Source organism: Cyprinus carpio, chromosome A1 (assembly GCF_018340385.1).
Source record: "Cyprinus carpio isolate SPL01 chromosome A1, ASM1834038v1, whole genome shotgun sequence".
NCBI lineage: Eukaryota > Metazoa > Chordata > Actinopteri > Cypriniformes > Cyprinidae > Cyprinus > Cyprinus carpio.
The window spans coordinates 33472982-33499162 of NC_056572.1; the positions used below are offsets into that span (position 1 = coordinate 33472982).

General features: G+C 35.4%; 2 protein-coding genes across 10 annotated transcripts in view; one reads left to right on the top strand and one right to left on the bottom strand.

Moving 5' to 3' along the window:
- Nucleotides 1-20679, top strand: part of LOC109106409 (tuberin-like) — a 46176-nt gene extending 25497 nt beyond the window's left edge. For 6 of the 9 annotated variants that reach the window (XM_042763508.1, XM_042763563.1, XM_042763533.1 and 3 more), the window contains 13 exons: nucleotides 218-472; nucleotides 2228-2413; nucleotides 4317-4385; nucleotides 7535-7665; nucleotides 8830-9389; nucleotides 13076-13154; nucleotides 14521-14607; nucleotides 14688-14874; nucleotides 15933-16072; nucleotides 16169-16247; nucleotides 16346-16437; nucleotides 19552-19650; nucleotides 19935-20679. In XM_042763508.1, coding sequence (XP_042619442.1) covers nucleotides 218-472; nucleotides 2228-2413; nucleotides 4317-4385; nucleotides 7535-7665; nucleotides 8830-9389; nucleotides 13076-13154; nucleotides 14521-14607; nucleotides 14688-14874; nucleotides 15933-16072; nucleotides 16169-16247; nucleotides 16346-16437; nucleotides 19552-19650; nucleotides 19935-20105 — 2135 coding nt within the window. In that variant the 3' untranslated portion in view covers nucleotides 20106-20679. Of the gene's footprint in view, nucleotides 1-217; nucleotides 473-2227; nucleotides 2414-4316; nucleotides 4386-7531; nucleotides 7666-8829; nucleotides 9390-13075; nucleotides 13155-14520; nucleotides 14608-14687; nucleotides 14875-15932; nucleotides 16073-16168; nucleotides 16248-16345; nucleotides 16438-19551; nucleotides 19651-19934 lie in introns of all 9 variants that reach the window. The other 3 variants (XM_042763542.1, XM_042763548.1, XM_042763556.1) reach the window with 3 other exon arrangements.
- Nucleotides 20680-21514: 835 nt separating this feature from the next.
- The window catches only part of LOC109108304 (polycystin-1-like), a 77776-nt gene continuing 73109 nt past the window's right edge, over nucleotides 21515-26181 (bottom strand). The window contains 2 exon segments of the mRNA XM_042763499.1: nucleotides 21515-25277; nucleotides 25859-26179. Of these exon segments, the coding sequence (XP_042619433.1) occupies nucleotides 24129-25277; nucleotides 25859-26179 (1470 nt within the window). The 3' untranslated portion in view covers nucleotides 21515-24128.

Genomic DNA, 26181 nt, shown 5'->3' on the forward strand with positions numbered 1-26181 from the left:
GAAATTATAAAAATTAAAACTAATTGAAGATATTAATGATATATAATACTTAAAACTAAATTAAGAAGCTTAAAAAAAACCCATAAAACCAAAGCTATGTTAAAAATCTAATATAATATTTTAAATTTATGTCATAAAATATATGTTATATTATAATAAATATAATAAAATAACACTGAAAGATCTAGTTAGGTATTATATGATGTTCTCTCTGCAGGTGGTCACGCTCTGCGGGCCGGTCCAGCTCAGAGTCTCAGTCCCCTGGTGGCGTCTCCTGAGGGCGAGTACAGCGGCCCGCTGCCTCCGCCAGGCCCCCCGCTGGAGGTGCTGGGGTCCCAGAGGGGAGTGGAGGAGCACCCGGCGCCCTCTTCCTCGCAGTCCTCACCACCGCTTAAAGACATGTCCAGCCTGGCCGAGTTTGTGCCCATGCTGACGCAGGGCTGGGCCGAGATCTTCATCCGCAGACCCTCAGGTACGAGACACGCTTAACATGCCCAAAATATCCGGGGGCGCTTTAATGATGCATGCTTTACCTTGTAACATTGGCTCGGGCTGTAATTATCGCCCACTCACTCTCAATTATGCCACATTTGTGCGTGGCACTAAAATTAAATCATCACAACTTCATTCCAAGGGCATTTGGGACACACATGAGTGCACATGCGGCCCGCAGGGGATGCAGTGCCATTTTGAAAGTTTCATAATAGTTTGACTCACACCTGCTGTGCCCACGGGCTCGATTTTCTTCAGCTTTTCTCCTGCATCTGCCTCTTAATGAAGAATAGCTCAGGAGCATTTCTTTTTTCTTAATTACGACGTGTCCTTGAGTGCTTCACATGACGATGTGATTCCTGAGGATTTCAGAGGATTGCTGGTTTGGTTTTGTTCCTTTCTGTTTTTGTCTGTCACTTTTTGTCTCTTTCTTTCATGAGTCAATGTAAAAGGGCTCTTGCTTCACACCAAACAGCTTTTATGAATTTTATTTTCTTTGATATGTCTTTTTTATGATCTCTCTCTTTTGCTCTCTCTCTGAGTTCAGTTCAGTTTAGTTCAGTTTATATTATAAAAAAGAAAAAATTAGTAAAATAAAATTATTTGAATTGGATTAAAAATAAATTCATTTAGCATTATGCTAGTATTTCATTTGTTTCCAAACAGCCAGAAGTTTCCTTTCTGGGCAGGAAGTGACATCACACATTGCAACCCGTCTAACTTCTTGATTTTTCAGTGTTGTTTTCAAGCTCTTAACATAACATGAGTGGCCCTTTTCAGATTTTATTTGTGTCAGATTTTATGCTGACCTTTAAATATGTGCACTTTTTTAAAAGTCTAATAATAATTATTAAAAAAAAAAGATAAAATAGTGCAAATAAACATGTAAATAATATAAAAATTTAATTAAATTAACTAAATAAAGTATTCAGTGGTTTGAAATAAAAATAAGGTCAAATATTTATTTATATTTTTGGAAATGTACATGTATATAAAATGTAATATAATTTTAGTTGTATTAAAAATACATAAAATAAAAATTTCAGTATGCTAGTATTTCATTCCTTTCCAGAGAGCCAAAATGTACTTCTAGATAAAAATAGTGCAACCAAACAAGTAATATTAAATCAGTTAATCAATTGTTTGAAATAAAAATAAGGTCAAATAAAATCACATAAAGAATTTATTTATTTTTAATTGTAAATTTTATTTATTTTTTAAATGTCCCTCTGGTGTCTCAAGTCATTAACTATGGAAACTGGTTTCATTAGCGTGTCTGTGTAATAGAGTCGTGTGGGTGAGCAGATGCTGATGCAGATGTTGGTTAAACGGTGACATGGGAATATAGCTGTAGGTGTGAACAGACAGCTGGAGGTCTTAATATGATGACATCCTCCTCCGTTATGTACATGTGTGTTTGTGTGTGTGCATTAGATTTTTTGCTTTCCATGAATTTCATAAAAATATTTTTTTTTTATTTGTGTTGTCCTGATGACTGTAATAACATTTTTTTTCTAAACAGCTGTTATATGTCACCATGTGATGTTCTGAAGATACAACTAAATGAATAGTTTTTTAAAGTACATATAATATAAAACATGTTTCTATAAAAGACTGTTTGTATTTCTTTCATTTGATTAGTTTGAGTCAACTATCGTGATTTAAAGCATGCATTTTGCAGTTCTTATTGTGATTAGTTTGGCTCTGTTAATCCGGTTCTTCTGTCTGCTCTCAGGTAACACCAGCTGGCTGATGTGTCTGGAGAACCCGCCGAGCCCCTTCTCGTCTGAGCTGGGGAACGTCCCGCTGCAGGAGCTGTCCAGTGTGCTGATGGCCATGGATGGGGTGAAGGAGCCCCAGAGCGAGGCCCCTGTGCCCCAGCCGCAGGGGAGGCCCTGCCCCATCCAGCGCTCCAACACTGGTGAGCTGTTTAGCATGTATTTATGGAGCTGATATTTTAGATATTTTGTGAGCTGTGATATCAAGTGCTGCAGTATTTTAAGAAAGCAGAAGTTTGATGAGCTGAGTCTGAGAACAGCATACTAGCATACTACTGTGCTATACTACTTTACACTGTTTTTACATTTCTGTAGCATGTGTACTGTGCATAGAATGTTGCCTGCAAATTTAGTATTTGCAGAACACAGAATTTTCAATTTTTTTCCATTTCTAATTTCATTATGATTTTAGTTAAAGTTTCACTTTTTAAAACAAACACACTTTGTTGTTTTGTCATTTATATTAGTTAAATGGTTGAAATAAACCAAAATGAGAAATTGTTTACTCTTTTTTTTTTTTTTTTTTTTTTATATATATATATATATATATATATATATATATATATTTTTTTTTATATATATATTTGATTTTATTTCAGGCGACAAGTATTTTTTTTTTTTGATATATATAATTTAACTATAATAACCCTGTTTATCATTATCCATGATCTTATTTTATATTTTATATAACCATATTTAAAAAAAAAAAATTGTATTCTTGTCAAATTATTTTCCAAAAGTTGAGACGTTTTTACTCAACCAAGGATATGAAATATGCCAAAATAATCATAAATATTAACAAAATCATATCTGATGGTCATTGGCTAAATAAAGCAGCTAAAGTGGAGTGTTCAGTAGTATGCAAGCATGCTATTCCAAATTAAGAGATAAAAAGGCTTAAAGGGATACTCCACCCTAAAAAGAACATTTTGTCATTAGTCACAGGTCTCCAGGTTTTCATCCAAAAAATCTTAAATTGTGTTCCGAAGACAAACAAAGTTTTTACGGGTTTGGAATGACATGGGGGTACAAACCCGTAAAAACTTTGTTTGTCTTTGGAACACGATTTAAGATTTTTTGGATGAAAACCTGGAGGCCCGTGACTGTCTCATAGACTGCCAAGTAAATAACAGTGTCAAGGTCAATAAAAGATATGAAAGTCGTGGTCAGAATACTCCATCTGCCATCAGACGTGCAATCTGGGTTATATGAAGCGACGGGAACATTTCTTGTAAGCGAAGAGAACAAAAATAACAACTTTATTCCACAATTCCTTTGTCAACAGTCTCCTCTGTGTCTCTCCATATCACTGTATGCTGTGTATGCTCTTCTGTGTCCTCTGCGCCACAAGGATGCGCTGTTTCAAATCAAATCAAAGCTAAATACACGTAGAAACAGTGCATCCTTGTGGTGCAGCATGCAGTAAGCAGTATGGTGGTATTTTATTCCAAAGAGCCAAACCTTTCCTTTCTGGGGAGGAAATGACATCACGCATTGGGACCTTTCTTTCTTTTATTTATCTATGTATTTATCTCTCCATCTGTCTGTCTATCTCTCCATCTATCTATCCATCCATCCATCCATCCATCCATCCATCCCTCCATACATCCATCCCTCCCTCCATCCATGCGTCCATCCATCTTTTATTTATTTCTAATTTTCAAGTGTTTGCTTTCTTATATAAACTAGTCTTCTACATTCAAACATATTTATTTATTGATTTATGAATCCATTTTTCAGACTCTTGCTATTATATATGGACATGCCTGGTGAAAGCATAATCGTTTAAATTTAATTAAGCTGAATCTCGAGTGTTTCAGTGATTTATTTCGCTTAATGACCGTTTCAGCTCCCTCCAAATAGCACACAGTGAGAAAGAAAAAGCATTTGTCATCCACAGCTCAGTATTTTTAATGGCAGACCTTCTCTTGGCCGTTTATAGTGGAACGCTCAACATATCTGTCCCTCTTTCAGCCTGAATGTCTCTGAGTCTTTGTGTGTTTCCTCTGGGTCCATGTTGGTTTTTGTCTGGGTTTGTCGATGCAGTGGGTGCTCTGGGCTCTTTCTGCTCCGCTGATACACCCGGCAGGTTACACAGGAGTATATCGTGGGCAGGTAGATATGTATGTGGCCTCGAGCACGTACACGCACCGCTCTGGAGTGTTTTCTGTAGCTTTCTCACCTCATTAACACTCCGCAATCCAGAACAAAGCAACTAATCAGCGGTCAACTCAACCAATCTCCACACAGAACCAGCGATGGGATTGATTCCTGATGCGGGACGCTTTGATTTATTTTTCTTCTTCTCCTCCTGCTTTTCCTGGAGCTCTGTTCACTTCCCTTTGCTCTTTTTCTTGCGTCCATGAATTTGACATGAAAGGCATCTTTCTCCTGTAATGTATTCCCTTTATACAGTATTGTTCAAAATAATAGCAGTACAATGTGACTAACCAGAATAATCCAGGTTTTTAGTATATTTTTTATTGCTACGTGGCAAACAAGTTACCAGTAGGTGCAGAAGATTCTCAGAAAACAAACAAGACTCAGCATTCATGAGGTGCAAGCTCTTAAGGCCAATTGTGCAAAATTAGTGGAAAGGGGTGTGTTCAAAAAAATAGCAGTGTCTGCGGTTGACTGTACAAACTCAAAACTATTTTTTGTACAAACATTTTTGTTTCTAGGATTTAGCAATCCCTGAATCACTAAACTAATATTTAGTTGTATGACCACAGTTTTTTTTAAAAACTGCTTTCACATCTGTGTGGCATGGAGTCAACCCAACTTGTGGCACCTCTTAGCTGTTATTCCACTCCATGATTCTTTAACTACATTCCACAATTCATTTACATTTCTTGGTTTGCTTCAGAACAGCATTTTTGACATCCCCCCCTTACAAGTTCTCGATTGGGATTAAGGTCCGGGGACTGGGCTGGCCACTCCATAACATTAATTTTGTTGGTTTGGAACCACGAGTTTACTAGTGTGTTTGGGGTCATTGTCTTGTTGAAACAAAACCATTTCAAGGGCATGTCCTCTTCGGCATAGGGCAACATGACCTCTTCAAGTATTTTGACATATGCAAACTTATCCATGATCCCTGGTATGCGATAATAGGCCCAACACCATAGTAGGAGAAACATGCCCATATCATGATGCTTGCACCAACCTTGCTTCACTGTCTTCACTGTGTACTGTGGCTTGAATTCAGAGTTTGGGGGTCGTCTCACAAACTGTCTGTGGCCCTTGGACCCAAAAAGAACAATTTTACTCTCATCAGTCAACAACACAGTTGATGTGTTCTTTGGCAAATTGTAACCTCTTCTGCACATGCCTTTTTTTAACAGAGGGACTTTGCGGGGGATTCTTGAAAATAGATTAGCTTCACACAGACGTCTTCTAACTGTTACAGTACTTACAGGTAACTCCAGACTGTCTTTGATCATCCTGGAGCTGATCATTGGCTGAGCCTTTGCCATTCTGGTTATTCTTCGATCCTTTTTTTGATGGTTGTCTTCCGTTTTCTTCCACGTCTCTCTGGTTTTGCTCTCCATTTTAAGGCATTGGAGATCATTTTAGCTGAACAGCCTACCCTATTTTTTTTTGCACCTCTTTATAGGTTTTTCCCCTCTCCAATCAACTTTTTAATCAAAGTATGCTGTTCTTCTGAACAATGTCTTGAACACCCATTTTCCTCCAGGCTTTCAAATGCATGTTCAACAAGTGCTGGCTTCATCCTTAAATAGGGGCCACCTGATTCAAAACCTGTTTTTTTTTTTTTCACAAAATTGATGACCTCAGTGATTGAATGCCACACTGCTATTTTTTTGAACACACCCCTTTCCACTAATTGCCCAATTGCACAGCCTTAAGAGCGTGCATATCATGAATGCTGGGTCTTGTTTTGTTTTCTGAGAATCTACTGCACCTACTGGTAACTTGTTTACCATGTAGCAATAAAAAAAATACTAAAAACCTGGATTATTCTGGTTAGTCACATTGTACTGCTATTATTTTGAACAATACTGTATGTGTGATTTCAGTTTGACCCACATAAAAGTAGTCCTGTTAGAGCTGCACCATGTGGATAAAAAAAGGTTTTGAAAGGTTTCAAAACTAAATGGCTGAAAGTGTTTCAGTCATTCTATATAAATCAAGAATATAGTTGTAGGTAGTTGACGTAACTTGTTTTATTCAATAAAATGTTCATGAATGTACAAGGAAAAGTGTATTTTTGCAGTCATAATAATTATCAGTTAATACATTTATTTTACAATATAACAATATATAATAATAATAATAATTGTATTTGCCTTCATATCGGAGCTGTGTCAGTCAATAAAAAGTATGAATTGCATGATATGGCAGTTAGTTAATTGAATTAAAGGGTTAGTTCATGTAAAATTGTCATTAATGACTCACCCTCATGTCGTTCCAAACCCAATATTTTTAGTTTAGTTTAAGATATTTTAAATTAAGTCCAAGAGCTTTCTGTCCCTCCATTGAAAATGTATGTACGGTATACTGTCCACGTCCAGAAAGGTAACCATTAAGTCATTAATGACATAATTTCGAACTAACCCTTTAATCTCAGTGCATCAGAATTTTGAATGCTATTAATAAAGCAGATTTTCTTAATGAAAACATAATTTTAAGTAATTACGGAACAAATATCTAAATATTATTTAGATATTAAAATGTGTATAAAATATTCTTAAATGGCTATAGCTATATCCTTCTGTCATTTTTTCTATTACTAGTCAGATGCAGCTAATATTTTAAATATTAAATGACATTTTATTCAGTTATTATTATTATTATCAATTAATCTAAATAGTTTTATGTATTTGCATCAATATAACAATTTATATTAATAAGCAGCAATATTTACCTTCATATTATTTAAAAAGCAACTGAATTAAGTACATGATATCGTAATGATAAATACTTAAGGACGTTCAGAACAAATATGTAAATATTGAAATTTATCCATTTCTTTGGCTCTCTATAAGCAGCATGTTTTGTAAAGCCTTTCAGTGTCAAATCCCGCATTGTACCTGCTTCATGAGTCTGACTCGATCAGCTTGTGTGTGTTTGTGATCGGAGTGTGTTTGCGCAGGTTTGATCCTCAGATGTCTCTGCATGTATTAGAGTGACTGCAGGAGCGTTTCTAGACTAATCACAGATATGGTAGATGCTCGTGGATCTAATACAGTGTGTTGTTGTGACGGCATCTCGTTTATGGTCCTCATGCTGCCGTCCAACAGATTCGGTTGTGTTGGAAGAAGGTGGACGGAGCAAAGCAACCGAGTCCAAAGAGCTGGAGGAGTTTGAGGCCGCCCCGACTGAACCCATCTTCACGAGTGCCGCTACAACACCAGCCGGCTTACTGAGCAGAGTGAGGGAATCTACACAAAACACTATCAACACACACTAATAATGATCAGTGTTGGGGGAAGTTACTTTTAAAAGTAATACATTACAATATTGTGTTACTCCTTGAAAAAGTAACTAATTCCATTACTTAGGTACTTTATATGGAACGTAATGCATCACATTACTTTTGCGTTACTTTTTGTCACCTGAGTTGGGCTTGCTTATTTGTTTTTAATAACAAAAAACACAAAGGTTATTTTTTGGCAACTGTAAAGGCCCTTTCACAACAAAAGTGTAGGCTGAAGGAAGAGCCTCGGTCACTGCATCTAATAATATGTATTAAGTATGCATGCCACTGTTTAGGCATTAAACATTATATAGAGTACAGTATTTAAAAAAACGAATTAAAATTTTAATAATGGAATAATGTATTATCATGTATTTTTTATATATATATATGATATATATATATATATATATATATATAATATATATATATATATATACATGTATATATATATATATATATATATATATATATATATATATATAAATATATAAATGTAAATGTAAATATGGGAATGTAAATAATATATACATTTGGTAATAATACCTAATTTACTTCTCTACAAAATAACAAATGACATGATTATATTTGAGTTGTGTATTGATATTATTATTTTTGAAAATTTTTTTTTTATATTATTTAGTTTGAGTTATGTATTAATATTGTTTAATGCATTAATATTATTACAATTGATATTTTTTTTATATTATATAGTTGACAATATATTGAATTGAAGTGACATTGTTATTAATGCCATGGAAGTGAGAGTGCGAGAGAATTGTTAATAGTTATATATTACTAAATATTAATTTTAAGAGTAACTCATCATGTAATTAATGTTTATTATTATGTAATTAACAACAACATATATAAATAGTATTACAGCAACAAAAAATAAACAACTGAATAAATAAATAAATGTAAATAATATAAACATTTGGTAATAATAATAGCAATAATTTATTATTATTACCTGATATGATTCTTTATGATATACTTAGTTAGTGATAGACTAATATATCAGCCAGGCAGATTAATCAGCCAGTAGTTTTTATTTTATTGGCATTGATAAACCACAGATTGATTCGTGTCATTTCTTTCATCTCTTCTCTCCTCAAGTCCTCCTCAACATCTAGTCAGGACGATGAGAAGTCCACCCTGGAGGAGGTCAGTGAAGGCGGTATCCCCATCGATCAGCCTCCGCCGGCCCTCTCCACCCCGGGACCAAACGAGTCAGACCTTGATTTCACACATGGCACCACCCTCAACAAATCCAGCTCCTCCCCGGAGCTCCAAACACTGCCCGAGGCCTTCACAAAGGCTGCAGCCCAGAGCGCCGCTGACGGAGATGTGCTCAGCTCCGAGATCCAGACGGTCCATGCCGCCTCAGAAATGGAGGCCTTAGGAGAAAGCGCTTGGCCGGGAGAGAGCGCTTCATCAGCCGGACCGTCCAGCTCCAGCGCTAGCGTCTCCGTCTCCTCATCCTCCACCTCCAGGATGAGGCTGGAGTTTCCCACGGCTCAGCCGGGACCCCTGTCTCCCACCGGACACAGACCCCGTGGACACACCATCTCAGTGTCCGCACCCTCATCCCGCAGGGAGAGGAAGATGGACAGAGACTCGTACCACAACCGAGGAGGACCATCCAACGCAGAGAAGAGCTCAGGACTCAGTCCCAGGTAACATGAAGAACACAAACTCATAGTCCGCCTTCCTTTATACACACTATAAAGTCTGTTTTAATGCGGCTTCACTGAACACAAACCATTAGGCCACGACTGCCCCGACTTAAATTGATCAAAAGTGATTGTAAAGGCATTTACAAAATATTTATATTTCAAATAAATGCTGTTCTTTTAAACATTCCTTTATCAAAGAATCCTGAAAAAGACTTATCAGGGTTTCCACAACAATATGAAGCAGCACAGCTGTTTTTAATATCGATAATAATCAGAAATGTTTAATGAGCAGCAAATCAGAATATTAGAATGATTTCTGAAGATCATGTGACACTGAAGACTGGAGTAATGATGCTGAAAATTCAGCTTTGATCACAGGAATAAATTACATTTTAAAATCTATTCACATAGAAAGCAATTATTTTAAATTGTAATAATATTTAACTGTATTTCTAATCCAATAAATGCAGCCTTGGTGAGCAGAAAAAAGCATTTTTAAAAAATCTCATCATCTCCAAACTTTGGACAGTATACATTTTTTAAAGATCAGTATCAGTCAACATAGGTTATTTAATTTTTAAATCTCCTCTTTTAATATATTTAGATGACCTTTGCCGTCATCTAGCGCTAAACACACATGACTGTTTTAGTGTTTTATTTATTAGACAAGCTAGTATTAATAGTTTAATTAATTGTATATATTTATTTAATTTTAATACAGTTGAAGATTTAATGTTTTTATCAGTTGGCGTCTAGAAGTAGTGTTTATGGCAGAAATGTTCCTAACCAACTTTCATTATTTATTGTTCACACTGTGTGAAATCCCTAGAAACGCAGTTTAGCACAGATGATGAAGTGTTTAGCGGTTGCCATTGCATCAAGGTCTTTTGGAAACATGTCTTTTGATTGCATCTTACTTTTAGCAGATGCTTTTCATTAAGAGGAAGTGCACTACACATACTTGCACTAAATGATGGGACAGTTTGTATAAAATATTGAGGGGGAAAGCCTCCTGTGCAACGGTGTGTCAGTTCTTATCAAAATTACAACTATGGACAATTCATTAAGGCTGGGCGATATGGCCAAAAATATTATCACAATCTTTTTTTTTATATCATACAATATCGATATTTATCACGATATTAATTTACCAATAATGGGAAAGGAAGTTCACATGTTTGTTGTTAATTGTTGAGGAATGTTGTTATGATTTTTTGTTAATTATTAATTTTTTTTTAATTTCCCTGGATTTAGTTTTTCCTGGATTCTGTTTAATGATTCAGTACAACTTTATCATAAAAAAGGTGTCTAATTAAATTAATTAATAAAACTTTAACAAACTTAAATCAGTCTTTCAAAATTTAATGAATTGAAAGCATAATTTACAACAAAACATTGCATTATTTTTTGTCAGATAAGATGCTGCACAACATTAATGTATAACTGTTTATATATTAAAAAATACCTTGGTTGTATTATATTCCTTAAAAATATCATTACTTGAGAATGACATTTTAGTAAACAAAAGTAATATATTTCTGTCATAATTTCTTCAAGTTAAACCAGACTTTTATTTTGGCAGTTTGTCGTGAAGGTCTTTCAGTTTTACTTTCAGCTTCAGTGCATGTTTGGTGGTGAAGTAACTCTCAGAGCAGCTCTGGAGATTAAGTTCATGTGATATTGCATATTGAGATGTGGTGGCGAATGCCGGCTCAGTTGTGTAATGGATGGCAGAAAGTGTGGCTGTGATTATGTTCAGCAAACGTTAACACACCTGTAATGACTGTGAACAGCATCCATTTGATCCCAGCGCACCAACTGCTCCATTTTCTAGGAAAAGCAAAGCATTATATGGAGAGTAATGATATGGCTGAAACGCCTCATTTTTTTCATTACTGTCATCATCTGTCGCCTCTGTTGACATTAAATCATCTAGCCTCCTTCACTTGCTCGGCTCATTTTGTGAAGTGAGGCTCTTTTTGAGTTGGGCGCTTTCAAATTGTTGCCTTGAATTGGAATTACTTGTAAATTACTGCCATCCGTCTTTGTGAGGTTCAGTGCTGCTGGAGTTGCTCGATCGATAGACTCGCTATTTATAGACAGCAGCCCAGGAAAGCCTAGCGAGTTTCCCCTAAGAGCGCTTTCCTCTGTCACAGAGCTGTATGTGTCTCGTTTAATGGGGTTCAGTCAGGCACTAACAACACTGGCACTGTTGTCTTTTGTTCCTTGAAACAGTTTGCAGAGCCTTTCACACTGTTGTGTGCAGATTGTTGTTCGATTTAAAGCATGTCTGTTTGGATAAAACCACAATTACTTCCTAATAAGGACTGAAGGGCCCCATCACTCAAAAAAAACACTTGCTGTTTGAATAGAGGCGTAAAAGGAGTAGTTTAGTGGAACAAGCTGTTATGAATGTCCTGGCTTCTGTTTTCCGTTCAATAAAGGTGGATATGGACGGGAGTCAAAAAGTGCCATAAAACTGTCATAAAAATGTTTCATGAGACTCATGCACTTGTGTAAAACAGTTACCAGAAACTGAACAATTATTAATTGCATTCCCCTTTTACTGTAGCTTTATTGCACACACACACACAGATATATATATATATAGATATATATATATATATATATATATTTTATATATATATATATATATTATATGCACATTGGGACATTGTTTTAGCAAAATTGACATAATAGAAAATAAATAAATAAAAAATACACAAAACCACAATACTGTATAATTCTTGCATGAAAACAAGTGTTTTTTTTTATGATTTTACTAGCTGTTTATTTTACCAGCTGTGTTTATGTAAATATAATTTGTATATATATATATATATATATATATATATATATATATATATATATATATATATATATATATATATATATATATATATATATATATATATATATATATATATTGCTATACTGTATAATTATATTTTCCATTAAATTATATAAAATGTTTTGTGTAAACATTTTCTATGTAAATTAATTCTCGCTTTCTCAGCTGACTAGTAATAATTAGTTCTTTGATCAAAAAAGTATGTTTGTTTGCATAAAAATTCAAAAGTAGTAAGACGCAGAAATTATATATGGCTAACAATATATGGAACTTTTTGTATTTTTTATATATATATATATATATATATATATATATATATATATATATATATATATATATATATATATATATATATATAATATATATATATATATATATATATATATATATATTTGATCTTGCCTTATGTATGTAGCCCAATAGAAAACTGTTATGTTCTGATATGATACATGATACAGATATTAAATCTGAATCTATCAGTCATCAGTATTGTGATGGTTATCTTATCATAACCATCCTAACCGTGTGTGCTCATATTGTTAGCAGTGCTGTGCAGCATGTTTTTCATTTGAGTTTGTCAAGGCAAGATTTATTTTAAGTCTAGAGCGTTATATCCTCATTTGGTAAGTTGTGCTGGGGCCAGGTTTAATGGGTCTCATGAGGTCTGGAGAGCGTTTCAGGACACTTATCCTCTCCAGACTTCTTCACCTTTAACATTGATATTTTCTGTGTGATGAGGTAGGTTGTGTGTAGGCAGATGAAAGCTGTGCGGGACTTTAAAGGCATTAAATTAGTGCGCACTTGTGACCTTTGCTCCTCTTCTTTCTGTCTGTAGTTTCGTCTTCCTGCAGCTCTATCACTCTCCATTCTTTGGCAATGAAGCTAACAAACCCCTCCTGCTGCCCAAATCTCAGGTGAGGAGACAGCATCTCTCTTAGGGCTGTTGTAATTGGGCAGATCTCTTGAACACATTACATCTAATTTCACAACAAATCAAAAAAAGGAAATCATTTATTTTTTAATAATGAAAATCATTATATAGGTCTATATATGGTATATTTTTAAATACAGTTTAAAGTATCCATGATAATCGTATTTGTTATAATTAATTTATTTTGTTTAAACACTGGGATAAGATCAGGGTTATTATCAATATAATAACAGTAAAATAATAGTAATACACAATAATAATAAAATAATAGTAATATACCTATAAATATATACAAACAATATGTATACTTATATAATACATATTACTTTTTAAATCTAATTATTATTTAATATTCTGTCTCACTGCTTCTATTAACAATATTAATATTTATTATTAATATTTGAATATTATTGTTTTTAATAATAATATGCAATGTTATACAATATATAATGGTTTTGGTATATATATATGTGTTCAGTACAGTTTCAAGTATCTATTATAATAGTATTTGTTATAATTATAATTGTGCTCCTGTAGCTCAAGTGGTAGAGCATTGCGTTAACAAGCGCAAGGTTGGGGGTTCGATTCCCCGGGAACACATGATAGGGAAAAATTGATAGCCTGAATGCACTGTATGTCGCTTTGGATAAAAGCGTCTGCTAAATGCATAAATTTATTTAAATTTAATTTATTTAATTAATTTATGCAGATTTTTATTTTAAAATCTGGTTAGGATCAGGCTTCTTATCTTTAACTAAAACTAAAAACTAAAACATTTTCGTTACTTAAAATAATATAAATGTTAACTGAAATTAAATGAAATATAAAACATTATTTTAGTTTTAATTGTTTTTATTGCTGCTAGCCAATATTTCCCTTTTTTATTTAGTTTAAGTTGAAGTATTCAAATAGCTAAAACTGAAAAACTTATACAAATGAAAAAAAAACAACAACTATAAACTAACACAAAATAAAGTGTGTTAAAAATACTAACAAAAATATATAATAGTATATCAGTGGTACTAAAATATCACTGGATAGGATACAGGATACAGTCATGAGAATGTCTTTGTATTACTGTAAAGAGATCTTGAAGGGAAAATAATTATTATTTATTTTTATTTCTATAAAATATATATTTTTTTTAAATCTAATTTTCTAAAAATATAATCTATAAAAATAATTATTAGGCTTCATTATGTAATTTTGATTTAGATTTTTATTATGATTTTTATTACATTTCTGGGTCATATTTTTATGACCCAGAAATGTCTTGGAGATTCACCCAATCACTTTCATAGTGCTCTTCGTTGACATCATATTAATGTAGTGTGGTCTGGCGTTCACAGCTGATCGATCGTGCCGTTAAAGTCTTGGATCAGATGCCTCCGTATGACACTCATAAGATCGGTGTGGTGTTTGTTGGAGCTGGACAGGTAGAGTCATGCTTCTCTTTCCATTTTGCTGGTTCAGATGTTGTATGAAGTCTGTGTGATTGATGGGTGTTTATTATCAGGCTAATAACGAGGTGTCGATCCTGTCCAACGAGTACGGCTCCAACCGCTACGCTCAGTTCCTCACAGGCCTGGGAAAGCTCATCCACCTGAAGGACTGCGACCCAGACCAGATCTTCTTGGGTGGACTGGATCAGCACGGAGACGACGGCGAGTTCACCTACTGCTGGCACGATGACATCATGCAAGGTCAGGGGTTATTAGTAGCAGTAGACATATTGAGATATAGTAAAAAAAAAAAAAAAAAGAATTATTGTTACTCATCACAATAACAATAGATATTTTTGTAAATAATATTTAGATTGTGTATATGATATTATTATAAATAAAAAAATTATATTTCTTAATAATATTAATCATAATGTTTTACTTTTTGAATGTAATTTTGTTTTATTAAATTTTATCAAAGAATCTGAAAGAACAATACAAATACAGAGCAATTATCTTCCTACCCCAATATATACAAAAAGTAAAATAATATAAAATAAAATAAATAAATCAATAATTATATATAAAAACAGATAAATGATAAATATACATACACACAGAACAAATACATATATAATACATATTATTATTTAATATTCTTTCTCGCCACTAACAATAGTTATCATTATTATTATTATTATTATTATTATTAAGTACTAGCAAAACTTTCAAAGTTCTTAAGTACAGTGAATATACTGTTTCTTGAGTCAGACTTTGTGTAACATTAATAGAATAATAATAGAATATTTATATATTTTTAGAATATTTAGAATTTTTTTACTACTGCTACGACTGTTATTTGTATCATTAAGTTTTATTTTTACAATAATAGAAGCAATAATAATAACAACAATAACATAATTATTATTATCAATGGTCATAAGTAGCGCTAGTAGTAATGTTAATTCTAATTATTATCATTTATTGCTAATACTACTACTACTAATAGATGATGTTGTTGTTATTGTTGTTATTATTGTTTACTACTAATAACTTTTTTTTTTTTAATTAAGGAGTTTCTAGAAAAACCATACCACTTAGAAAAGTAAAAGCGATCCTGCGAGGATCTCAAGATTGAGAAACATAATTTATTTAGCCACTTCAGTCAGCACTGGCTTTGAGTGTTTGAGCGACGTGATTTATTATTATGTGATGCTCATTAATGCATCTGAAGACACTGTAAGTGTTCATAAAGAGCATTCGGAGAACGAGGTGAAGCCACAGCATCTGACTAATGCAGTTGTTTTGTTCCTTGGCAGCGATTTTCCATATAGCCACTCTGATGCCGAACCGCGAGAGCGACAAGGGCTGCTGCAATAAGAAACGCCACATTGGGAATGACTTTGTGGTGGTGGTTTACAATGACTCCGGTGAGGAGTACAAACTCGGCACCATCAAGGTGTGTAGGAGAGTCTGTTTCTATTTCTGTTTTTGGCCCATTCTTTCCAAACTTTTTGTAAAAAGTGATATTTTTTGTTTATGCTCATGCATTTAGGGTCAGTTCAACTTCGTGGAGGTGCTTATAAAACCTCTCGACTACGAGAGCAACCTGGTCACACTGCAGTGCCGGAAAGGTGAAATAAGCCACTTTCATTCAGATTTGTGTATTGAAGGAGACTGTATGTGTGTGTTAGTGTGCTGGGTAATGCTGTAACTCCTCGTTCTCTCTCAGATCTGGAGGGTTTGGTTGACACCAGTGTGGCAAAGATCGTTTCTGACCTCAACCTACCGCTGCTCGTGAGACAGATGGCTCTGCACGCCAATGTGAGACTCAGCAGCTTCATTTGTCTCAGTGCTTATTGTCTTTTGTCTCTTTTTTTTTCCAAATGGAAGCTTATTTTTACCACAGATAAAAAAAAAAGAAGTTTCCCAGAATTACAAATTCATATCTCGCAGTTATAAGTTAATATCTTGCAGTTATGATTTAATATCTTGCGATTCAGAATTCTGTCTTTTTTTTGGAATTCTGACTTTACATCTCACAATTCTGTCTTTTTTTTTGGAATTCTGACATCTCACAATTCTGTCTTTTTTTTGGAATTCTGACTTTACATCTCACGATTAAATTTTTTTTTTTGGAATTCTGACTTTACATCTCACAATTCGGTCTTTTTTTTTGGAACTCTGACTTTACATCTCACGATTCTGTTTTTTTTTTTTTTTGGAATTCTGACTTTACATCTCAAGATTCTGTCTTTTTTTTGGAATTCTGACTTTACATCTCACGATTCAGTTTTTTTTTGGAATTCTGACTTTACATCTCACAATTCTGTTTTTTTTTTTTGGAATTATGACTTTACATGTCAAGATTCTGTTTTTTTTTTTTGGAATTCTGACTTTACATGTCAAGATTCCTGTTTTTTTTTTGGAATTCTGACTTTACATCTCACAATTCTGTTTTTTTTTTTTTGGAATTCTGACTTTACATCTCACGATTCTGTTTTTTTTGGAATTCTGACTTTACATCTCACGATTCTGTTTTTTTTTTTTTTGGAATTCTGACTTTACATCTCACGATTCAGTTTTTTTTTTTGGAATTCTGACTTTACATCTCACGATTCTGTTTTTTTTTTTTGGAATTCTGACTTTACATCTCACGATTCTGTTTTTTTTTTTTTGGAATTCTGACTTTACATGTCAAGATTCTTTTTTTGATTCAGTGGAATTCTGACTTTACATGTCAAGATTCTGTTTTTTTTTTTGTTTGGGAATTCTGACTTTACATCTCACAATTCTTTTTTTTTTTTTTTTTGGAATTCTGACTTTACATCTCACAATTCTGTTTTTTTTTGTTTTTTTTTGGAATTATGACTTTACATCTCACGATTCTGTTTTTTTTTTTTTAGAATTCTGACTTTACATCCCACGATTCTTTTTTTTTTTTGGAATTCTGACTTTACATCTCACGATTCTGTTTTTTTTTTTTTTGGAATTCTGACTTTACATCTCACGATTCAGTTTTTTTTGGAATTCTGACTTTACATGTCAAGATTCTGTCTTTTTTAGAATTCTGACTTTACATCCCACGATTCTGTTTTTTTTTTTGGTGTTTTGTCTTTTTTTCTCACAATTCTGTTTTTTTTTTTTGGAATTATGACTTTACATCTCACGATTCTGTTTAATTTTTTTTTTTTTTTTTAGAATTCTGACTTTACATCCCACGATTCTGTTTTTTTTTTTTTTTTGGAATTCTGACTTTACATCTCACGATTCTGTTTTTTTTTGGAATTCTGACTTTACATCTCACGATTCAGTTTTTTTTGGAATTCTGACTTTACATGTCAAGATTCTGTCTTTTTTAGAATTCTGACTTTACATCCCACGATTCTGTTTTTTTTTTTGGAATTCTATCTTTACATCTCACGATTCTGTTTTTTTTTTTGGAATTCTGACTTTACATCTCACGATTCTGTTTTTTTTTTTTTTGGAATTCTGACTTTACATGTCAAGATTCTGTCTTTTTTTTTAGAATTCTGACTTTCCATCTCACGATTCTGTTTTTTTTTTGGAATTGTGATTCTGAATTTCAATATTTTATCTTTTTTTTTGGAATTCTGACTTTCCATCTCACGATTCTGTTATTTTTTTGGATTTCTGACTTTACATCTCACAATTCTGTCTTTTTTTTTCTCAGAATACTGAGTTTGCATTGCGTGATTGTCTCTTTTTCTTATAAATCTGTTTACATGTCACAAATCTGACTTTTTTTTGTCTGAATCCTGAGATTACATATCACAATTTCCACAAAAAAATACAATTTTTGAAGACATTATGAAAGAAATTGAGAGAAAAAGTTGCAGTTACCTTTTTATTTCAAGGTAAAAACAAGCTTCCATAGTTCTATTTGTTCTATTTGATCCTTTGCAAAAATAACCTTTCTGTCGTACAACACAGTATGTGATTCATTCATTCGCATTGAGAAAATGATTTAAAATGCTCGAACAAGAAACTCTTCTCATTTTTACATTTTTAATACTTCTTTTTTACTTTCACTCAAATATGTTTTTGGCTAGATACTTAGACTTTTAATTGACCAAAATGTCACACTACTTTCACTGAAGTTTAATTTTTTTGAGTACTTTTTTTTACATCCCTGATTTTGGTTAGTTGGAGTGTCTTTTAATGTATTTTATGTAAAGGTTATTTTTATTTTATTTTTTGGGCTATTTTCCTGCAAATCATCTGTCATTTATTTATGATGCAAAACGTGTGCGATGTTTGCCCTAACAAAAAGCACTAATAAAGTGCTGTAAAACAGGAAAAACAGGAAAGCGTGTGACGCATACAGATCTTGGTGCCCGTTTCTCTCACCACGCAGCCTGTTTAGCATAAATCTTTTTTTTTCAGGAGTAGTTTTCTTCCCACCTACTGTGATAAGTTGAGACTATGTAATAAGGCTGTTTGGTATGAGTCACACACCCACGCTTTCCTCTGAGACCCTCCAAATCACTGCAGGCTCCAGTAGAGCGCGGCCCACTGCCTCTGGCTCCAATTAGCAACACATGCCAGAAAATGGCCGGCAGGTCAGGGGAGGATAAACGCAGAACTCAGGTTTCACCTGGGACACAGACTATTTTGGGGTGGATTATATTAACTTCTTGTTTCCATGGTTACCAAGGAACTTTAGGAGACAGAAAGTACTTTAGTTTTGGAATTTATTTTCAATCTTGGCACCATGTTGCTATCCCAGTTCAAAGTGTATTCCAGTGTACAGCACTCAGCTTTCACAGTCCAGTCAACAACCGAAAGATAAATCATTTTGCTTGAAAATATGTCATGATCCAGAAGGTGGTCACATATCTCAGTGATATTAGAGAATGAACAATTGCATTTGAACCTTTTAAATGAGTGTTTTATCTGCTTTCTTGTCTTGTAAAGATGGCATCGCTGGTGCATCAGTGTAGAGCAAACCCATCAGACGCCTATGCTTCAAAATGGCTGGCAAGATTGAGACATATCAAGAGGATCAGGACACGGGTACGAGAGCTCATATATATATATATATATATGTGTGTGTGTGTGTGTGTGTGTATATTATATAGAGTAATTTTTTTTCTTTTTTTGTAAAAAATGAGTACTTCAGCAAGGATGCGTTAAACTGATGAAAAGTGATAGTAAAAATATTGTTAGAAATATTGTTAGGAGAATTTTTTTTTAACAAAGTTTTGATTGGTAGTCTCTATACACTGAATGCAATTTATATATATATATATTACTTGGAGGATGTTAACTATAAATATCTCTGTTTTCATAATCAACAGGCTCAGGAAGAAATTCAGTCACGCCCCACTCACGGAATCTCTCTGACCCAAAGCCACGCCCCCATGCAGAATAAACCCGCCCACCAGTCCTCCGGCGCTGCTCCAAACCAGGATGCTGGCCAGAGGAAGAGGCTGGTATCAACCGTCGACGATTTCACGGACTTTGTCTAGTGAGAGACCCATGACGGGTTTTTAACTGAGACCAATAGATGCTGCGTTCCCATCAGTCTAGACGAATGAATCCTTTCCTGAATGCAGAGGGCTGTGAGGTTTGGTGTTAGCAAAATTTGATCACCTTTAAAACAACCCAGTGTGCCACAGGAAGTAAGAGATCAGTTCAGCCGGGATACGGCGTCACTCACTGCTGTGATTGTAGGAATGAATTTCACATTGGGCTGCTCCGTCTGCTGAAAGATGGACTGGCATTATCACGTGCCATTTTTAGCAGTACGACTAAATTGCACAAGGTTAACGCTTTCGTGTTTCTGCACATTTACATCCACACGTTTCTTTCTCTAGAACAAACTTGTTCACACACTCATTTTCTCTTGTTGTTTTTCTCTGAATATATGAAAATGGTCTATAATATTAACCATCCAATCTTTTTGCTTGTTTCCTGTTGTTTTCTTTGTGTTTGTTGGTAAATGCTTATCTAATGAGTTTATAATGGTACAACAAGCTAGTACAGTAGACTGCATCAGACGTGTGTGCGCTTCACTACCAAATAAAACACTGAAATGTACAAATCCTGCTGTTGTTCAGAGTCTACTTTCTTGAGTAAAACCTCTATATATTTCGGTCAGCGTTTCCTATTGATTATTTTTTTATATTTAGCACCTTTATTGGATTACAATGGAGCAGAATACACCTAGGGCTTCTCACACCTGAAGTAGTTAACCCTGGCTTATTTCATCTTTCACACTGCTCATAATTTACTCATTGGTTTTGTTAACAATTAATCCTATTCGTAAACTGACATTTCACACTTTGAGTTCCTAAATCCCGGGTGAAGGTTATTATTTGCATAATTGTGGTGTTAGTGTCATTGATTGGATGAACGCAGCACGCGATTAAGGGCTCTAGCATTGCGTGCCCTCATTTACTGCCAAGTGCAAGTTTTTTAAAACTGCACAAGTTTGGTACAACTCTCTGCTAGCCCTTCTCCTGAGCAAGGTTTCATAAACCCAAGTAAAAAGCCATGCTAACACCGCTTCTAAATTATAATGTGAAACGTGAATTAAAAGTGCGGTTTAGAACGACGATAACCCGTGACAAGTATGAAAAGCCCTTATTACAGTGTGAAATATCCTTCACAATCAGTGTTGGGTAAGTTACTCTAAAAAAGTAACTAATGTCTAGCCACTCTTTAACAGTGTAATAAGATTACTGTACTAATTGCTTTCTCTAAAAAGTATTGCATTACTTATTACTAAATCAACAAGAACAGACAAACATTTAACCTGAACATGAGGAGCTAAAAGATGTAGTGTTGGGTGGAGATGAGTTTTCAGTTGTGATTAGAAAGACAAGAGAATGGTTGAATCAATATCTTGAATTGAAGCCCCAGGGGAAACACAGACTCTCAGCTGTCAGACTCTTTATTTGACTTTGTCAAGTGCAAAAGCATGTTAAGCGAAGTGCTACAATGTTACAAGTACAACAGCACAATACAACACAAAATGGCAAACCTGCAATCAACACATTACCTTCAGCATTTAATACAAAACAATTTAAGACTTTACAATATTGCATGCAAGTATGTTTTGGCACTTGTGACTGGATTGAAATGGCAGAAATGATTTATTTTTCATGACACCTTCTAAAAGTATGAAATATCTCAGCAGCAGTACTATCCTGCAAAGAACTACTAAAAAGCCATTATATTTTAAAATGACTGCTTGTGCTGTGTGTAGTTCTGTTGAAAATGTTACAAAAAAATGCAATGCTTTCATACTTTTTGGGTCTTATTTTTTTTTTTCCTTTGGCCAGTGCCAGGGAGAAATGAAATATGCAGCGAAGCATTTGTGTGAAATGAGTGTGCATACTGCGATTCATTTTGTGTACTGAAAACGAAACAAAAATTTCTGCTCAGTGCGGTTTAGGCAAATGAGATTAAAACAATGCAATCAAACTCAAAAACAATATTTACATCAGGGCACACCAATATGTACAGATAAACATGACCTTTCAAAAACTCATCTGGAATGGCCTGAATAAGAACGTTACTGTAGTGGAAGTGACTTTTGACAGAATCAAAATTCCCTGTAGTGGATATTTTTGAGTGCTTAAGCATAACCTAATCATCAAATCACTCAACTACTCTAATTTCATTATACGAGACCTTAATACATATTGATTAAAGTGGAAAAAAACAACAACAAACAAACAAACAAACAAAATCCTGGTTTGGGTTTAAAAAAGAGGGTCCCTGAGCATCATCACGGTAAACAACAATTTAGTACTTCACAAGAGACATTAAATCAACATACTGTAAAAACAAATACAGGAAAATCAATGGTAATTACTATCCTGATGCAGCTCATGTATAATACTCAAAGAGAATAGTTCTGGAAAGCCGTATGTGAAGAAATATTACATACTAGTTTAAATATGGCAAAGCACTAAAGCTTGACATTGAAATAAAGTGCTAAGTTCAAAAGAAACTTAAGTTAATCTTGTTACTTGAGTAGCAAGCTTTGGCAAAGTTATATGGAGAGTAATGCTGTCGTAACTATCTCTTATGTTCGCACCAAGCTTATTTGATTATTTCTGCAAAACATTTTCCATAACACATTCAATCTAATCACACTGATGCCATCACAATCATTCATATTACAACTTCAATACAAAGTGCTTTTTAAATTAGACTCAAAATATCATAGAAGGCAGCAACAAACATACTTCCATTTATCATAAGCTGGTTTTTCATTCATTAACAAACTTCTTACAATAATAATGCTTTATGGAACATTGTTTTTACCTGCTGGAAGAACATATCCCCATACAGAGAATTCTGGGAGTTGTGCTTGAATGAGGGACATACCTTTGTCTCAATGATCTCTTAACATTTTTCTTACTTCACTTAACATTTCATGTCCTACTATTAACTTATCCCAATTTTTTGTCTCCTTTTAAATTCACACTTTCTTACACACTTCCCTTTCTCTCAGTTTTCATTCTAATTTGATACTCTCACTTGCCCTCTGGTCTGTTTCCCTCTGAGAAACGTCTGAATGGGGCTGACATGCAATTATGTCAGAGAAATATATTTGAAATCCTGAGGATTACTAGTTGTTTAGCACCCTGATGGCCTCTTCTGAAGTATGTTAGTGTGAGTGTACAAATGTAGGTGAGTAAATCATACAAGTCCATATATTTTCTGATATGTTTTTGTCTATTTTTCGCAATATGCCATTATATTAAAAAGCATGAATTATGCATAAGTACCTCAAAGCATAGCTCAATATTTATGTAATGGCATCAAATATTTACCTGCATGTCTAGGTGTTTTTATGTCTGTATGTGTGCAAGTTCGTCAGTGTGAGCCCTTTTTGAATAAGCTGAGCCTATTCTGCATCGATGGGCAATACATACACCCATGACCTTAATATAGCTTCCTTCAACAACAATACAAAAAAAAGATCACAATTCATCAAACATAACTAAAAACATTGTACAACAAATACCATCAAGCTTTAGTCATCCTGCATCAACAGGCATGCTGTTGTAGTCCTTCATTGTCTCTTTCAAGAGTTTGTTCTGTACTGTGACAGCACAAGGTGTGCTCTTGTCGGTTTCAACCCAGTTGACCACCAGGGTCAAGAGGTTGGACTTGAGGTCACTGCGAGAGGGGAAGGAAAAGGGCATCTTGCATCAAGTGGAACCTCTTAAAGATTGTAGAAACCATGGTGACCTGCACCCAATTTCCATTTTGAGACTTCTAGTTAGGCGTTACCAATCGAAAGACATGTGGGTTGAAACTTAAGGCTGAGGTGTACTATCTGGTATTAAGCAACTAGTATTGCTTTCACTCTTCTTGAGGGCCTGGTTACAAAACCTGCTGTCGCCAGGTCCTCCTTTTTCTTGAAAAGATATAATCCTTGAGCGTCAACATTCCTTGAGTTCCTAAGCCTTATGACTCAATTCCTAATTCCTGCCTATTACTTGTGTACCAACTGTGGGAACCTTGGGATCTCAAGGTTTGGGGTGTCCTGAGATAGGTCTGTCTGTGTTGGGGTGCACCTTGTTTTTAAGTGGGGGAGGTTTGTGCTTGCGTTTGCGGGTGGGATTTGTAGTAGTGTGTGCAGGGTGCCGGAATACACTGGATGGAAGGTTCTCACTGTTGCTGGGAGGAATCCACCCGTGGGATCGAGGGATCGGTACGGGGTTACTTATGCCAGAAACAGGAGCAGCTGAGGAAGCAGATGCTGGAGTGAGAACAGGGGTAGGGACAGGTTTGCTGGCACAGCCAGCAACCTCAGAATCCCTTTGTAAATTTGGGTCCACCTTGTTGAAGTTTCCTTTTACTTTATGAGAAGCTTTGTCAGCCTTTTGGCCTCTGGGTGGACTACAGTTCCCCTCAGGTGTATTTGCTTTGCAGGGACCTGAATCCACCTTGTGGGGGTCTTTCTCAGTCATGCCAACATCTGTCACCACAGTACCAGGGGTTTCTTGACCCTTTTGGAGACTATCAGTCCTGTGGGGACTCAAGTCCACCTTATTGATGCTTGTGGGCAGATCACTTTTGATTTGTGGGAACGTGTTTGATTTCCTTGATCTTCGATCTCTCTTATTAAGATTTCTCTCTGACGCAGATGCACTTATTTCAGTTCTCAGGGGATATTTACTACTCTCAGCCACTTGTATGCTCCTGTCTGTCCCCTTGTATCTATGTCTCTTCTGTCCTGCAGACTCCAGACTTCTGTGGCAGCGCACCCCTCTGCCTTGCCTACTCTTCCTCACCAGCATCTCTAGGTGGCACTCTGTTCGATACAGTTCCTCTGTGGTGTGGGTGACCCGGTCCAGCTGCAGAAGCAAAGCATCGAAAGCTGGGAGGATTCTGCGGAGTGTTGCCTCCATCTCGGCTTTCTCTTTCCAGCCTTGGCCTCCAACTATCACCCCAAGGCCTGTGAGGCCTAGTCCCAGACCTGGGGCTTCAGCCAGACTACAAGGGCTGCTGGATGTGGGCCGCCAGGAGGCCTCAGACCCTCCGTCAACACTGTCGGGGGTTGGGGGAGCCTCAGGAGTGTCCAGAGGAGGAAGACACAAGGACTTGCAGTCACTAGTTGACGAGGAACGTGAAGGAGGGAGCTCCATACCTTCAAATCGCACCTTGTGCCGGAACTGTCGGGGAAGAAAGGGATGCAGGGTCAAGACAAGTGGTATTTAAAGAGCAAAGGTATGGGATGAAAGTTCAATCTGGAGGACTGGTAACTCAGCATACTAGAGAGTTGGTAAGAAGCAAGTAGTTATTTATCCAAAGCAACTTACTAGAAACTTTTATAAAGACGATCCCCAGGGAGCATAGGTGCCCTCAAGATCATAATGTTAACAGTTCATGGCTCGTTCTTTGGAGTGCTTGACCAGCAACCATCTACACAACCTGAGCTTTAACCATTATGCCACAACTAGAGTTACTATGATCCCGCTTTATCAAGAAACTGTGTTTCAGGGGGAATCTAGCTTTGGATTAGAAGCATCTACTAATGTACTATCAATCTACAGAAGGGAAAATTGGATTAGTGGATAATTGAGCTATTCAGTTTTGGTTATGTTTGGTCAAGTTTGTTATTCTGTAAACCTACGAAGAGTTCATAAAACATCAGATACTTGCAAGAAGACCTAATTCAAGACACGCTACATTGGTAAAAACTTTTATTGTATAACAGAGCAGGGAATCTTGGGTATTATGGCAGTAAACACACCTCTTTAGCACGGCTGAGCCCCATCCACATTTTGAGGCGTCTCAGGAACAACTCCACCATTTCATAGTCCTGCAGGTCAACGGCTGGTCGGTACAGTTCCGCCCTTGCCCGATGATAGTTCCTTAGCAACGCCGAGATCAAAAGCCACAGCAAAACAAGTCGGAGGAGAGTGAAGCTAATGTGGAAGATGAAACAGGAAGCAGAACACAGGGAGGAGCCACTGTCCGGTCGCAATGACAACAATCCACGCCCACTAGAGCCTAGTAACTTCAAGCAAGTAGAGCTAACAGTTCCATAGCCCTCCATGACCGAGTGGAAAAGCT